The 14,535-nt window shown below is 34.6% G+C and overlaps 2 protein-coding genes across 2 annotated transcripts; one reads left to right on the top strand and one right to left on the bottom strand.

Annotated features, from left to right (window-relative positions):
• Positions 1–2,591: 2,591 nt before the first annotated feature.
• On the top strand, positions 2,592–4,373 carry LOC127831311 (uncharacterized). Its single transcript, XM_052356281.1, has 2 exons — positions 2,592–3,187; positions 3,500–4,373. Exon 1 carries the CDS (start codon positions 2,738–2,740, stop codon positions 3,185–3,187), a length of 450 nt encoding a protein of 149 aa, XP_052212241.1. The 5' UTR covers positions 2,592–2,737; the 3' UTR covers positions 3,500–4,373.
• A 4,061-nt stretch (positions 4,374–8,434) lies between these two features.
• On the bottom strand, positions 8,435–13,813 carry LOC127831310 (NOP protein chaperone 1-like). The gene is made up of 4 exons (XM_052356280.1): positions 13,655–13,813; positions 13,418–13,501; positions 11,253–11,389; positions 8,435–10,784 (listed from the first exon to the last, which is right to left on the bottom strand). The coding sequence occupies exons 1-4, from the start codon at positions 13,713–13,715 to the stop codon at positions 10,590–10,592; spliced, it is 477 nt and encodes a 158-aa protein (XP_052212240.1). The 5' UTR covers positions 13,716–13,813; the 3' UTR covers positions 8,435–10,589.
• Between the last annotated feature and the right edge of the window lie 722 nt (positions 13,814–14,535).

Raw genomic sequence — 14,535 nt, 5'->3', positions numbered from 1 at the left:
CGCACTCGAAAGAAACTTTTGTTGACCGCCATCTGCCAATGACTTGCGTAAATAAAGTATTCATATGTTTGCAGTCCAATAATAGACCCGATTTCTTTCCGAAAGTTTCAATCTTGTTTATATTATATTAATTTATTTAGATGGAGTTTCGTTTGCCTCTTGATTATACATTTTAAGCAAATTATGGTGGTTTCTTTTCTCATTAAAAAAACAATATTACATAAATTGACCAATTAGAGAACAAAGATTAATATACATGTACCAACCACGTATGTAACATTTTACCCCATCCAAGATAGAGATTTTTATACTAACACATATGCAATCTGTTGGTGGGAATGTTGACAAATTTACGTGGGTGTCTAACTTGACTTAAGTTTGTAGTTTATTGATTAAGTACAGATGAAATGAAATGATGAAAAATGCATAAACGACATAGCAATTATATTGCCGTGTACACTTATATGACATACAGACACAATACATACGAATTCTTACTGAAGAGGTTTCAGACTACACGTTGTAAGTAAAAACAAAAACAATTATAAACACAAGTTCATCTAGTTTCTTTAAATAATGCATGTCCTCACTTATTCTGTTTATTTTTATACAAACATAATGGGAAACATCAACATTTGCATGTGCATTATAAGAAATAGGATATTCAATAAAAGCATTTACCCACTCATGAAATTTAAATATTAAATGCTCCATCGCGTTGAGCAAACTCAATGAAATAATTCCGACCAATCCGATGCGCTACAAAGCAAGAAGGAAGTATTTCAGAAATTTACGCATGAGGGCGGTATAAGAAATGTTTTTGGGAATGTTATGCTTTTACAAGGATTAAATGTACGTGCATGTATGAACGATTTTTATGATGGTATGTTGCAATCAGTATGATACATGCATTCACCGAAACGAATACCTACTTCATTTAGCCAACACATATGACACTGTAAAAATAGTTTCAATGACGCAAGTCTTAACGTACGCAAGAGCAACTTTCATGCCATAAACAAGGTTTCAATATGCGCGCACGTGAAAATTTTCGCGTGCGCACATGCAAATATATTTTATGTAGTTATATGGTAATTGTCACTGACAAAGGGTTGGCACATGCTCGCAAGTCTGATTTGTTTACTGTCTATGCTCATTTTCTATGATGGCATTAATAATCATAATGTATTATTTACTGTTGTTTTTTAAATAAATTAAAAATCATTTAAAGTTATGATGCTTAATTTACATCTAAAATGAAGTTCATAGTTGTTGTGTAAGCTATTACAAATACAATAAAAATACCATAGAGTAGTAAGGTATTTTAAAAGGCTATTTTTTTTTAATTTTTACCAGTATTGATCTTTTTCAATTTTGACTAAATCTATAATGTTGTTAATACTGTATAGTCTTATGCTTATCATTAAATATTGTATTGTTCTGATAAAACTGGTCATAATGCATGTGCGTAAAGTGCCGTCCCATATTAGCCTGTGCAGTCCGCACATGCTAATCAGGGACGACACTTTCCGCTTAAACTTGATTTTCGGTAAGTAGGGACTTCCTTGAAACTAAAAATACCATTGAAGCTGAAAGTGTCGTCCCTGATTAGCCTGTGCGGACTGCACAGGCTAATCTGGGACGACACTTTATGCACATGAATCAAGCCCAGTTTTCTCAGAACAAGACACATATTGTATTGTTGTTTTTTTGGTAAGCTGTTGTGATCCCAGTGACGATTGTAAACAATTTCTAATGTTTATACATATTTCTAGCAATCTATGTTTATGTATAGCTTGTAAACGGATCGTTATTAGATATTTAATATCCGAGCAGTATACTGTTAACATATGAACATTTAATTACTTAATTTGTCATTTAATATTCTTTATCTGTAATCATTGAATTTCAAGTTTTCTATATGTTTTTTTACGCTAAAATATCCTTTTAAATATTTTCAAATCGACCATTTTAGCATACAAGTGTAACTCTCTTGGTCCTGTTAGTGATTAAAAACTAAAGATTAAAAAGGTTAGACATGTTCATTTTGGACTGTTCTTTTAAAAAGATGAAGTACCGGTAAGTAAGTGGAATAATTGTCTTTCTCATTAAGAAATCTAATTACTTATTTTTATCTTCTTCTGTTCTTCAAAAAACATTAAGATCGCTAGACAATAAACGATACAAATAAAACCGCTGAACGAACAACCGTATTTTTTTAAACTCAGTTTCTTATTTTTCGTTATATAAAGGAACCAGATTTTTAAAGCATATTGGCGCGTAATCGAGATAACGTTGACGTCATCTATATTGACTTCCGGTAACACAAGTTCGTTTGGCGCATGATAAGACGCTGTGTTTAAGATATTTATGAAACTAAATTATTGAAAAGTCATTGAATTTAACGATTAATTAAAATTAAAATAAATCGATGAACAAAGAGGAAAACGGAAATCATTTGGTTGGAGAAAGTTGATAGATACCTGCTTGATACATTTGCACAGAAACGCGTAGCTATTTTTCTTCAAGGAAAATGGCGGATGAAACCGGAAACACAATCGAACGTTATTTTACGTCGGTCTCGTCGAACCACACTATATTTCGGAAACGACGTCGTATCCTGGCACTAAACGTTTATTTGTCAAATCTATCAGACGTGCTTTCTAGAGCTCTCGAAAAAACGAAGATATTCACGAATTATGGAGTCAAAAAACGAAACAAAGGTTAAAAATAACCTATGGAGGCGTCTGTCCCGAGGTGTGGGAACAGAACACGTGAGCGCATTTGCGGCACTCTTCAGAAACTGTTTTCGGATTTAGTAGCCTGTGTCAGACCCGCTAGGTCCACGTTCCCCGACGGTGATACCAAATGCCCAACAAAAGGAGGGGAGTCCAATACAAATCCCATCTACAGAGGGCTCCAAATCACCGTGCCATGGACCAGTCCCGTGTTTGAGTACCCCACATCTCGGTTCCTTACAAATGAGGAGCTGAAGGCTCAGGTGAACCTGCTGGAACTCAGGTTCCGAAAGCAGTCCGAGATCCTTGCGAGGCACGGGCATCGGACCTCCGTTCTGCAGAAGATTGCAGCCACCCGTTTTCCGTATTTCAACGACGAGAAAGTGGCTGAAATGGCCGATCTAGTTGAGAAGATCAAACTGCGCGGTTCAACTCGGAGTCAGGCTTAGGTAAGGCTTCATTTGAGAACATGTATAACATTGTTTTTTTCTTGTCAAAAGGGGTATTTTATATTGTCCGTCCACCGTCTTGAACATTTGCCAAATGTCAAGTTTAAGAAGTTAAAGTTTTGAGAGGTAAAATGCCTTCATATAAAACTTTCTTTACCTAAACACTTGGCTGATAGACATCATGTATCTGAAATGTTTATATTTCACTCCATACATTTGTTGAAACAGCCTATGTACTACCGGTATTAATTGGTGATATAAGAGAACAGACACCAAGCAAATGCATTTTTATAAGAGCTTTGTTTACAACAGACGGTGATTCCAGCTCCCCAACAAAAGAAGAGAATCCCATGCCGAATCCAATCTACAAAGGGGCCCAAATCACCGTTCCTTAGACTGGTTCCGTGTTCGCATACCCCACATCTCGGTACATCACAAACGCCGAGCGGAAAGCTGGGATGGACCTGCTGGAACTCAGGTTCCGGAAGCAGTCCGAGATCCTGGCGAGGCACGAGCGTCGGACCGCCGTCCAGCATAAGATTAAGCAAAGCAAAGCAATATACCCCCTCTTCTTCGAAGGGGGGCATACAAATGGTTACAATAAAACAGCATATTTATTTATACTAAAATGTATTAATCAAAACAAAAAGTTAACATAGAACACAAATAAACTAATTTGATTCTCCTGGGGCTCGAACCTTGTGCCTCTCACATGTGAAGCAAGCGTGTAACCACTACACTACGGAACCGCTTGAAAAATCACCTTCTTACTAAGATATTAATAAGCTATTAATAGTCGGTTTAAATGTAAACCCGGAAGTTTAAACGCTGGATAGTGAGCGGGGTTAAAGGTCCATACCAAAGGGTTCATACCACTGGCAAGATACGGGTCAGGCCTGCGGTCTTCTATATGTGGTTCTTAAATAAACAACCCTGTAGGAGGACTTGATAGTAATGAAACTGGGGTGCTGTGATGGTACTACTCATTGATAAGCGGCTGTTTCCTTTATCAGCCATTGTGTGAATACGTTTTTTGTCAATGTGACCTTGACCTTTGACCTAGTGACCTGAAAATCAATAGGGGTCATCTGCGAGTCATGATCAATGCACCTATGAAGTTTCATGATCCTAGGCCCAAGCGTTCTTGAGTTATCGTCTGACAACCACCTGGTGGACGGACCGACAGACCGACATGAGCAAAGCAATATACCCCCTCTTCTTCGAAGGGGGGCATAATTAAAAGAATTAGCTTTGCATTATTGGCAATAAATGTTGTAGTAAATGTAATAGACAAAAATGCAGTACTTATTTACACTAATTTACACAAAAAAATCACCACTATGCAAGATATTCTGACAACAAAAATATATACATTGATCCGTAAAATAACTTCTCCTTCCATAAGCGGAATAAAAACGTATTACATACTAGTCGCCGCACTTCAGTGCAACGCCAATAACAACAGTTTCAGAGTTTGGTATATTTCCTAGTGTCAAGTTTGACATAATTAAAACATTGTGGGCAGTTCTGTATGTGGAGCAGAACAGATGCCATGAGATGTTGGTAAAACTACAAAAAAGCTACATGCTTTGTAGAAATGATTTGTTTTCTTGCCATACAACACAAAAATTTATCCTGTCTTAAGCATAGCTGATATTTTTTGTCTGAAAACCCTGCAGGCGATCCGAAAATGGTTGTACGGGGATATAACAAAAAGACAACGCAGTCTGTCGAAAATGCTGCATACAATCGTTAATTGTTATAAATCGTGGTATAATGCAAAATTATTAACCAGTGACTCATTAGTCTTCGGCAATAGTCGACGGGTGTCTTTTGCTTTCCGTCATTTTCGGAAGCTGGCATAACATTCCGTTAATAATAATCTAAAATGTTCTCTCTTTCCTGTCGGTAGCATATTGAGTTCAACAATATTGTAACGCTTAATACGAAGACTCACTGGATTCCGGGAAAAGATAAATAATCGTTTTTGCGTCTAATAAAGTTTGGTGCATCTTATAGTTATCAAATATTTTTTTTACTCGTCTAAAAACATTGGGTGCGAACGCACCCCCCCCCCCCCCGGCTGCGGGTATGACTTATTGGTCAATAAATAATTTGCACTACGGCTGTGTGTATCTACATGTCAAGTGAATTGTAAGTCGAGTGGGACGAAACTTGAGTCTAACTCCTGTTCATTGCATATGCAATAATGTTGGTATGACCTGACAAATGTATAATCGCTAAGATGTGAGGTTTATTTGTCCTTCACCTATCTTATACCATTACATTTGAACACACGCTGTGCAAGTTAGGTAAGAACAGATGCCAAATACACGAAGAAAGTCGCGATATGATCAAGTTTACTCATCTCATTATTTTTGTTTAAATATCATAAATGTCGTTGTAGCAAAATTAATTACTGAACATAACTAGAGCTCTGTCACAGACGTGACGTATACCCCCACGTGCCGCATTGACACAGACTATTTTGCATGCTGCCTTCACAAAACAAGAGAATCTAATTTATGGCGATTTTTAAGAATTATTATGCCATTATCATTTATGGCCATTTTGACCTTTGAACTCTTGAATTCTTTCGCATGACACGCCGTCCAATGACTGTGAACACAATTAATGTACAGAGTCATTTTAAAATCTCACAATGAATGACTTAGTTATGGCCCGGACAAGCTTATTTATGGCAATTTCTTACTTTTGAACTCCAAGTGTGACCTTGACCTTGGAGATATCGACGTAATTCTTTCGCGCGACACACCGTCCAATTATGGTGAACAAATGTGCCAAATGATTTTAAAATCTCACAATGAACAACATAGTTATGGCCCGGACAAGCTCATTTATGGCCATTTTTGACATTTGAACTGAAAGTGTGACCTTGACCTTGGAGATATCGACGTAATTCTTTAAGGCGACACACCGTCTGATAATGTTGAACAAATGTGCCAAATGATTTTAAAATCTCACAATGAACGACATTGTTATTGCCCGGACAAGCTCATTTATGGCCATTTTTTATCTTTGAACTCAAAGTGTGACCTTGACCTTGGAAATATCGACGTAATTCTTTCGCGCGACACACCGTCCAATGATGGTGAACAAATTTGCCAAATGATTTTAAAATCTCACAAAAATGATAAAGTTATGGCACGGACAAGCATTTGACCTTTGAACTCGAAGTGTGACCTTGACCTTGGAGATATCGACGTACATTTTTGACACGACACACCATCCCATGATGGTGAACAACTGTTCCAAGTCATTTTAAAATCTAACGATAAATAAGATAGTTATGGTCTGGACAAACTTTTGGTTTAAAACGTACTAATTGACCCCGTGACCTAGTTTTTGAACCGGCATGACCCATATTCAAACTTGACCTAGACATCATCTGGATACAACTTGTGACCAAGTTTGGTGAAGATCGGATGAAATTTCGGGACAGACCGACAGACTGACCGACAGACCGACAAAGTGACTCCTATATAGCCCCCATTACCAATATTAATGAGGGTATAATAATAGTTTCAGTGCTGTAATTATTTGCAACAAGAAACTACTATAAAACATATATAGATTTTAAACTATTCGACTTGATATTGTGGGCTAGCTTTATTGAGAAGACCTTGTACTTACATGCATGCTAAATGGAAAGCCTGAAAAATAACGAAGTAAAACTACGTTTAAATGATGATGTCTATGTAGCAAAGGGAGTCATTTTATTTTCCTACTTATGCTTATTTTGGTTGAAATCTGATTCTCAATTTCAACCAATTTTTTTTCCATATTAGTCACTTGATTATTATTATTAACTCTTAAACTGAATAGACAAACTTACATAATATTTTGCATATAATTTTGACGAATATTCAGAGCTCCAGATAAGGATTTAGTCTAAAGGGTATTTTACCACCTGAAATTATTGAAAAAGGGTATTTTACTCCTTTGTTTCAGCCATAAAGGGCATTTCGGAATTTTGAGGTGTATTTTCCATTTCCATAGAAAACTGACATAGTACATGGCGTGTTTAATCTAGAATATGTATTATTTGTTAATTAAAAAATGCAAACAGAATAAATTATCAATCATGATATGAACAAACTTTCTTTAAAATATTCAACTTACATGTATTGTATCTCTGTCTTGATTTGGGTCTTTCTTGCATATAGTATTCATGTAGTACACCACGAACGCCATTTCTCAATTAAACTAAGTTATGGCACTGCTTGTGCAATGAAAAATAAAGTCACACTATATGTGGTCTATGCAAGTTAACCATAAACTTCTTAAACAATGAGATTGCTTAAAATTATTTAAAAATTCTAGAAGCATCATTAGATTTATGGCATATTGTAATATACAATTACTTCCTGCAGGAGCCGCTGTTCGATTGAAACGTCCCCTTTTCGAACCTAGAACACAATGTGCCGCCATTTTTATTTCAGGTTTTTTTTTTATTGATTTACTTTTGATTCAAAGGTTAACTTACACTAAACCCTTAACAGGATTATTCGTTTCACCGGTTACGCACTTAAATCGATCAAAATTGCGTACCGAGATTTGTATTGCGTAATGTTACGCACTGCGCCGATTTTTAAAGCGTTTTTTAAATTTTTCAATGCGTTTATACGCAGGTACGCATCTTATCTGGAGCTCTGATTATTATTACGTGAAGATGTTTTAAATTAAATTAACGAGAATCGGTTATCCTTAACGGGTGGGTCTTTCGCTTTTCCGGTTCATTTATGTTGAGTTAATGCATCGAAAAACTAGAATGGTTTCTTGATGCATGATGCTATTTCGCTCTTTATTAAACAAATACAATTTTTAATACGGTACATCATGTTGCGTTAATATGCTGCTCGCAATAAATATATTTTTTAAAGATTTTCTAAAATTTAATATGTTGATTCAGTTTGTGAACATAATAATTTCAGATTCGAACTAGGTATTTACATTATACCATGTAATTTGTTTGACTGAGTAATGTCTTGGGTACGGTTCATACAGTATCGCCGGAAGCAGTTCGTACCACGCATATTTGGCAGTGTCTGGTTGGGTCTATGCGGGAAACTACAAAGTACATAATAAGCATGTACTTTATGGACATATTTTGGGGTAATTGTTATACAATGTATTTGAAAGCAGTTTGTACAACGCCCATCCAGCTGAGACTGGCAAGTTTACTTGCAATTGAAAGGCAAAGTTTTAAAGTCGTTGTTGCAACTCTTCAATTAAACCATTTTATTTCAATTATTAATTGAGGTAATGTTGAAATGAAAAAAATCCATAGTATTTCTTAAAGGATGCAACTCTGTTGCCAGTTAATTATTTGCGAAAAAATGCGCAGATATTTGAAATTTTACAGCTTGCAAACTTCAACAAATAGTTACATGTATACAAATAAGTGGCATATTTTAAGAAACTAAATATATATAGTATCAACACTTACTGTTGAATTGGACATAAAGTATTAACTGTCTATGTCACAATCAGAAAATGATTTTAACTTCCACAACTAATTAACTATTTTGTTTAGCATACAAACAATACCAATATCAATTCTTAAATTCACCTTTAGGTCGTAGATGACAAACTTTTAAGTACAAGCCCTCGTGTATATTTTCACAATGCTTTACGAGTCATTGATAATCAAAAATATTATTGCTTGAAAAGTATAAATATTAAACATTTCCTCACACTACACAACATCAATGGAACAACTAAACTTAATACAAAACTGAGAGTCAATGTAATTTTACAAAACAATCTTAAATTTCATACACAATTTGATATAAAACAACAGGACAGTACAATTAATATTATGAATATAAATTGAACACAAGAATATAAAACAACAATATACGCAGGAATGGTAATCTAATTTACCTGAAGCAATATGCCATACATGGTGTTCTACATTCTTTTATTTATCCCTTTGAACTGCCTAAAGAGTATGTTCACAAAACATAAAATTTCATACAAACAAAATGTAAGATGGTTTAGTAAAAAAAACACCACAAAAAACAAACAAAGCTACACATTTATAATGGACATTTTAAAAAGTTCTACAAGCAGAAAGAAGTGTCAAGATTTGTAAAATGAGTACAAAATACAATCCATAAGTAAACATTAGATTTGTAAAATGAGTACAAAATACAATCCATAAGTAAACAATTTAAGATCAAACGATTCTTCTCTTCTCTTAATTAACAAAAATCCTGTAGACATACGAGTTGTATGAAGACTAAATCAGTACTGTATTGCACAATAAATCTGCAAATCCAACTGTTACATACATTTAACCTGATGGGGTAAAAGAAAACCCATGTACAGGCTTATTACTGGTATCATCCATCAATGTAAATTAATATTAATATATTACATGTGTAGTTTAATACACAAGATTTTGATATTACCATAACAAATTTATTTATCTATCCATAAGTCAACCAAATATTAAAAATATCACTAAATCACATTTTATTTACAATAACATATCATTACATGGTATTCAAATACAAATGAAAGATAATTAAAACATAACTAAAATACTTTTTTTAACAAAAACACTTCCTAACAGGTTATACAAATACAAAGGGACAAATATATTTTTTTTAAATGTTCTATTTTAAATTGGGTCCTAAACCCCAAAAAAGAGAAAACGAGAAAGTAAAATACGCTTGTTTAAATGTTGGTTTATATTGATCTTTGAAGGATGTATTTATTTGTTATATGAATGTTGGTTACAAGAAACATAGAAATGCCAGGAAACAAGATCTTCAGTATTTTACTAATTAACCTAATTCAATTCAAACAAATCTGCAATCCCAAGAAAGGCCAGCAGGTAAGCTACCTACATACAACATGTCAGCACAAATCCACCAAACAAACTTAAGTTTTTGAGTAAAAACAGAATCTCCATTTAATATTTAACATAACAATAACCTTCATCCAACTTGCCTGCATTGCAATCCCAAACTAGGTCTATGTGTAAGCTATCTACACATGTTTTTCAGACCAATAACTATTTCAAATCTTGAATTAATGAGTGGAAACAGTTTTTCTATTTTTAATCACAGTGACCTTGACCTTAACAAGCTAGGTCTGCAGGTACGCTACCTACGCACAAAATGTCAAGGAAACAGCTCCATTTATCCTGAAGACATTGAGCATTTTTCAATTTTAAGTAACAGTGACCCAACTTGAACAGAACTTTTTCAAATATTTAACAGACACTGTCTCCTGGACGCCACCAGCTGGGTATCCCGCGCTGGTGTTCCCTTAATATATCCTGCTTTTCAAAGGAGTGCATTAAAAGTCTTTGTTTTGAAATTAATTAAAAACTAAATATAGCATCGCTACATCATAAATTGTTAAGTACTTAATCAGTATCACAGTTCACATCTTTAACATCCAAAATCTGCTCCACAAGTTGTTTACCGTGGCCAATCTTTCTGATGGGAAGTTTAATGTTGTCCTCGGTCACAGGACCACAACCCATGGCAATGTCACTATCAGATAATTCCGAGTCCAAGTCACTATCCTCACTGTACTGCTGATCAATCAAGGCAATATTCTGAAACAGAAATATACTACAATCAAAAACGAAATACACTGCACTTTCTACATCCAACTTTAACACAGTTGGAAATTGTACCAGTTTGAATTGATGTTGAATGGAGATAAGAACATCAATATGGTCGTTGATCGCACACCTGTATAATATGACATGGCCAGTTTCAAACTCAGGGATATGATTTGATTTTTTTAAGAGGACCACAATCTTCTTATGTCATATACCAAATATAAATTCCATGTTAAACATTTCAACTCCCAGTCTGATGCAGGGCCTATTTTCATGGTCTCAGGTTGTAAAATAAGAACTCAGACTGGCTTGGAAGAACTGGTAATTTAAATGTCTGAATTAGCAGAATAAACTAGTATAATTGACTACATTATGACTTTTAAAATCAGTGACTTTCACAACTTTTATGCAATTAAACAGTTTGTAACAATATACTACAAGTGTATATTCAGCACACACCATCTCTATGTGAGGTTGACTATCATCATCAATGGCCTCTATGTCTGCAGAGAAGCTGGGATCTGATTTCAATTTCCTCTCCAGTTCATCATTGGCTGTTGCAATTTGCGGAAGAAATTGTTTCACCTGACTTAACACTGAAAATAGATTGAGTGGACCTGGACAGTTTTCAAGAAAGAATATTTACAAGGACAGAGGAGTATGCCTGGATTATGCACCTTGTTTCACTTAAAAGTGATCTGCAAATTTTCCAGTAAACTTAATAATGAAAATAAAGAGAAATAATGTTCACATAGGACCAGAACAAAAGCACACAAAATCAAAATGCTACTACTACTATGAAATTAGAAACCAAACTTTTAAAATGGTTACTTTCTTAATGATTATTTGTAAATAAAATGTATGTGTCATGGCTGTACTGTAAGCATGTATACAGGTTAATATTATCACAGTCTTAGCAAAAGTCACAAAACCAATCAAGGATATGATCGAGGTGAAGTCCCAGGTGAGGAAAATTAATTTATGTTGACTTATTTAAATTATGCGATTTGCGTGCATAATTCAATGGCAAACCTTACAACAGACATTTAAATAAACACCTTCTTAAGGTTCATAGCTGTATTTATTTATGAAAAACTGTTTAACTTCACATTGAACATATATTATTTATTGTGCAAGGTAAACAGTGTTCAACCACAATATGTCATCCAATCCTTGTGAAGGATGTCGGCAATCTTTCATTTGAGCTCAATGTCTTTACCTTTGAAATTAATATGGTATACACTGTCACAGTTTTAAACTAATGACACTTTACCACGGGATCCGAAGTTCAAGATTTGTCCACATGGAACACAGGTATTGGGCGCGTGGCCAAGTCATTTTGACTTAAAAAAAAAAAATAATCTGATATAATTGGGCGCGTGGCCATTTTGACAAGAAAACACTTCTTGAACTCATAGAAATGCTAGGTCGGCTTCGATCTGACCGAACGTTCAGTGCCGATTATACAAGAGTAAAACTATTGAATTACCCCAGCTACTGAACATAATGCGCATTAATGAAATAAAAAAATACGAGTTTATATCGGACGGACGGACAGACTGACATACACACATACTGACATACTGACTGACGGACAGTTCAACTGCTATATGCCACCCTACCGGGGGCATAAAAATTCTGATATATATATATATATATATATATATATATACAAGGTAGGTATCTCTTCAATAGTGAAAAAGTTATGGCCTATGTTAAAGTTTTTGGACGGACAGACACCATATATTAGACATTGGACCTTGAAGGATGACCTTGACCTTTCACCACTCAAAATGTGCAGCTCCGTGAGATGCACATGCATGCCAAATATCAAGTTGCTATCTTCAATATTGAAAAAGTTATGGCCAACGTTATTTTTTTTTTCGGCAAAGGACAGACTGACATACACACATACACACATACTGATTGATGGACAGTTCAACTGCTCAGCGATTTTTTTCCTTCTTTATAAAGTACTGGTAAACGGCACTTTCCCAATTATGAAAAAACTACAAATTTCCCAATTGCTGTCCAAAAAATTCCCAATTTAAGTTAAAAAAAAAAATTAAAAAAAAAATTTTTTTTTTGGGAAAATGCAACATTTTGTTAGTTTCCCTATGCAGCTCTATGGTTTGAACCTAGGTAAATAAAATATTGACAGCTTGAAAACACTTAGTTATCAATTTTAAAGTATTTGGGAGCATAAAATCAAATACACCAATTTCCCAATTTGAGGGTTTCACGACTCGATTTTTCCCAATTTTCAGGCTTTCACGACTCAATTTTTCCCAATTGGACCGGTACGGGTACTTTTCCCAATTGGACAAAAAAAAATCGCTGCTGCTATATGCCACCCTACCGGGGGCATAAATTTCGATCTTAAATGGAAGTTTGGGAAACGTAGCCAGTGACATCGCTGGTTACCGGAGCGGAAATCCGCAGAAAAATCACACTTCTGCCAATACTAGCCAACCTGGTCCAATTCCATTGTGCTGGTCAGTCAACAACAAATTGGAACTTGACCTGATTTTGTTTCAGCAGCAATGGCAATTATTCAGTTTTATATGGCTTTTTTTGAGGGCTGGAAGTGCATGTGAAGCATTGGTTAAGACAAATTTACTTACCTGATGTTGAGCATGGCATGTTCTTGAAATTTTGTCGGAGATCATCCAGTGTGTTCAATTTCTTATTAACCAACAGTTGTGCATCTGAAAACAAGCATAGTTTTCTCTTATATGAAATTCAAATATTTTTCTCAGAAAAGTGTAATAGTCTCATGGTTTTAAACCTTATCCGAAACTAATAATGACCGAAAATAAATCCAGTGACAGCGTTAGATACATGACCAAGTGATTACCTACTTTTAATGTTTGGCTGCACAGACAAAAGATCCGTTGATTTAGAAGATTCTTTTACATCCATGTTGCAATTACATTAGCTGTTGTATACTGGTAAAATTTTGTAAATTTATATTTATTGCATGTTACAATAATTTAGCAACATGTATGCTGACATATTGGAATAGTACAGTATAAATATTTGACGAAGCGTTATCGAATTGTCAACAAAAAACACTAAGAACAAATACAGAGATGTCAGTAAAAAAAATATTGCCAATGTCGGCATTTATTTAACCGTTTACATATGCCGATTAAAAATTGTGTTTCAATAAAACTTTAACGTTTTATTAAATAGTATTATTTTTGGAAATTTGATACCGATACAAATATTCCGGTTCGTTGAACACACCAAGACACCTAAATAAACACAATATCCATGCAAAGCTGTCGTTCCATGCTCTCTCATAAAATCTCTGCCTTCACAAGAAAATCCTAAGATTTGGTAGGATTTTTAAAAATTATATCTTATGAAAAGGAGACTCATTTTCTTTTATATTTAGAAAAAAGTGTAGAAGTTTAGGTTCATAATAAAACATAAATTACCTAAATTGAAAAAAAGTAAGAATAACAAAGTGAAAATAATTGTATGCGGTGTCTCGGCTTTCATCACGTGTTTGGTAATGAAGGCATGGATTTGATCCAGTTATGCTGGTTCCTGCGCGGAGGTTGAAATAAACATTGAATATACCGTGTATACACATGTTCAATAATAATTGTAAAAGTAACATTAAAATAGTAGATTTTCCATGAAATACACATACAAGATGTTCTCAAGTAAAAGTCAAGTAAAATTTATTCATACCGCTTAACATGGCAATTGAAGTAAACATATCAATATATGG

The sequence above is a fragment of the Dreissena polymorpha genome, chromosome 5 (assembly GCF_020536995.1).
Source record: "Dreissena polymorpha isolate Duluth1 chromosome 5, UMN_Dpol_1.0, whole genome shotgun sequence".
Taxonomy (NCBI): Eukaryota; Metazoa; Mollusca; class Bivalvia; order Myida; family Dreissenidae; genus Dreissena; species Dreissena polymorpha.
The sequence above is the reverse complement of the archived record's forward strand: the minus strand, read 5'-3'. Positions and strand labels throughout refer to the sequence as shown.

Excerpts from the sequence above, each read along its gene's own strand:
- LOC127831310 (XM_052356280.1), bottom strand. The coding sequence starts at position 13,715 with ATGGATGTAAAAGAATCTTCTAAATCAACGGATCTTTTGTCTGTGCAG. Across the intron at positions 13,502-13,654 it reads TGTGCAGCCAAACATTAAAA|ATGCACAACTGTTGGTTAAT; the intron begins GTAGGTAATCAC and ends GCTTGTTTTCAG. Across the intron at positions 11,390-13,417 it reads CATGCCATGCTCAACATCAG|TGTTAAGTCAGGTGAAACAA; the intron begins GTAAGTAAATTT and ends ATCTATTTTCAG.
- LOC127831311 (XM_052356281.1), top strand. The coding sequence starts at position 2,738 with ATGGAGGCGTCTGTCCCGAGGTGTGGGAACAGAACACGTGAGCGCATT.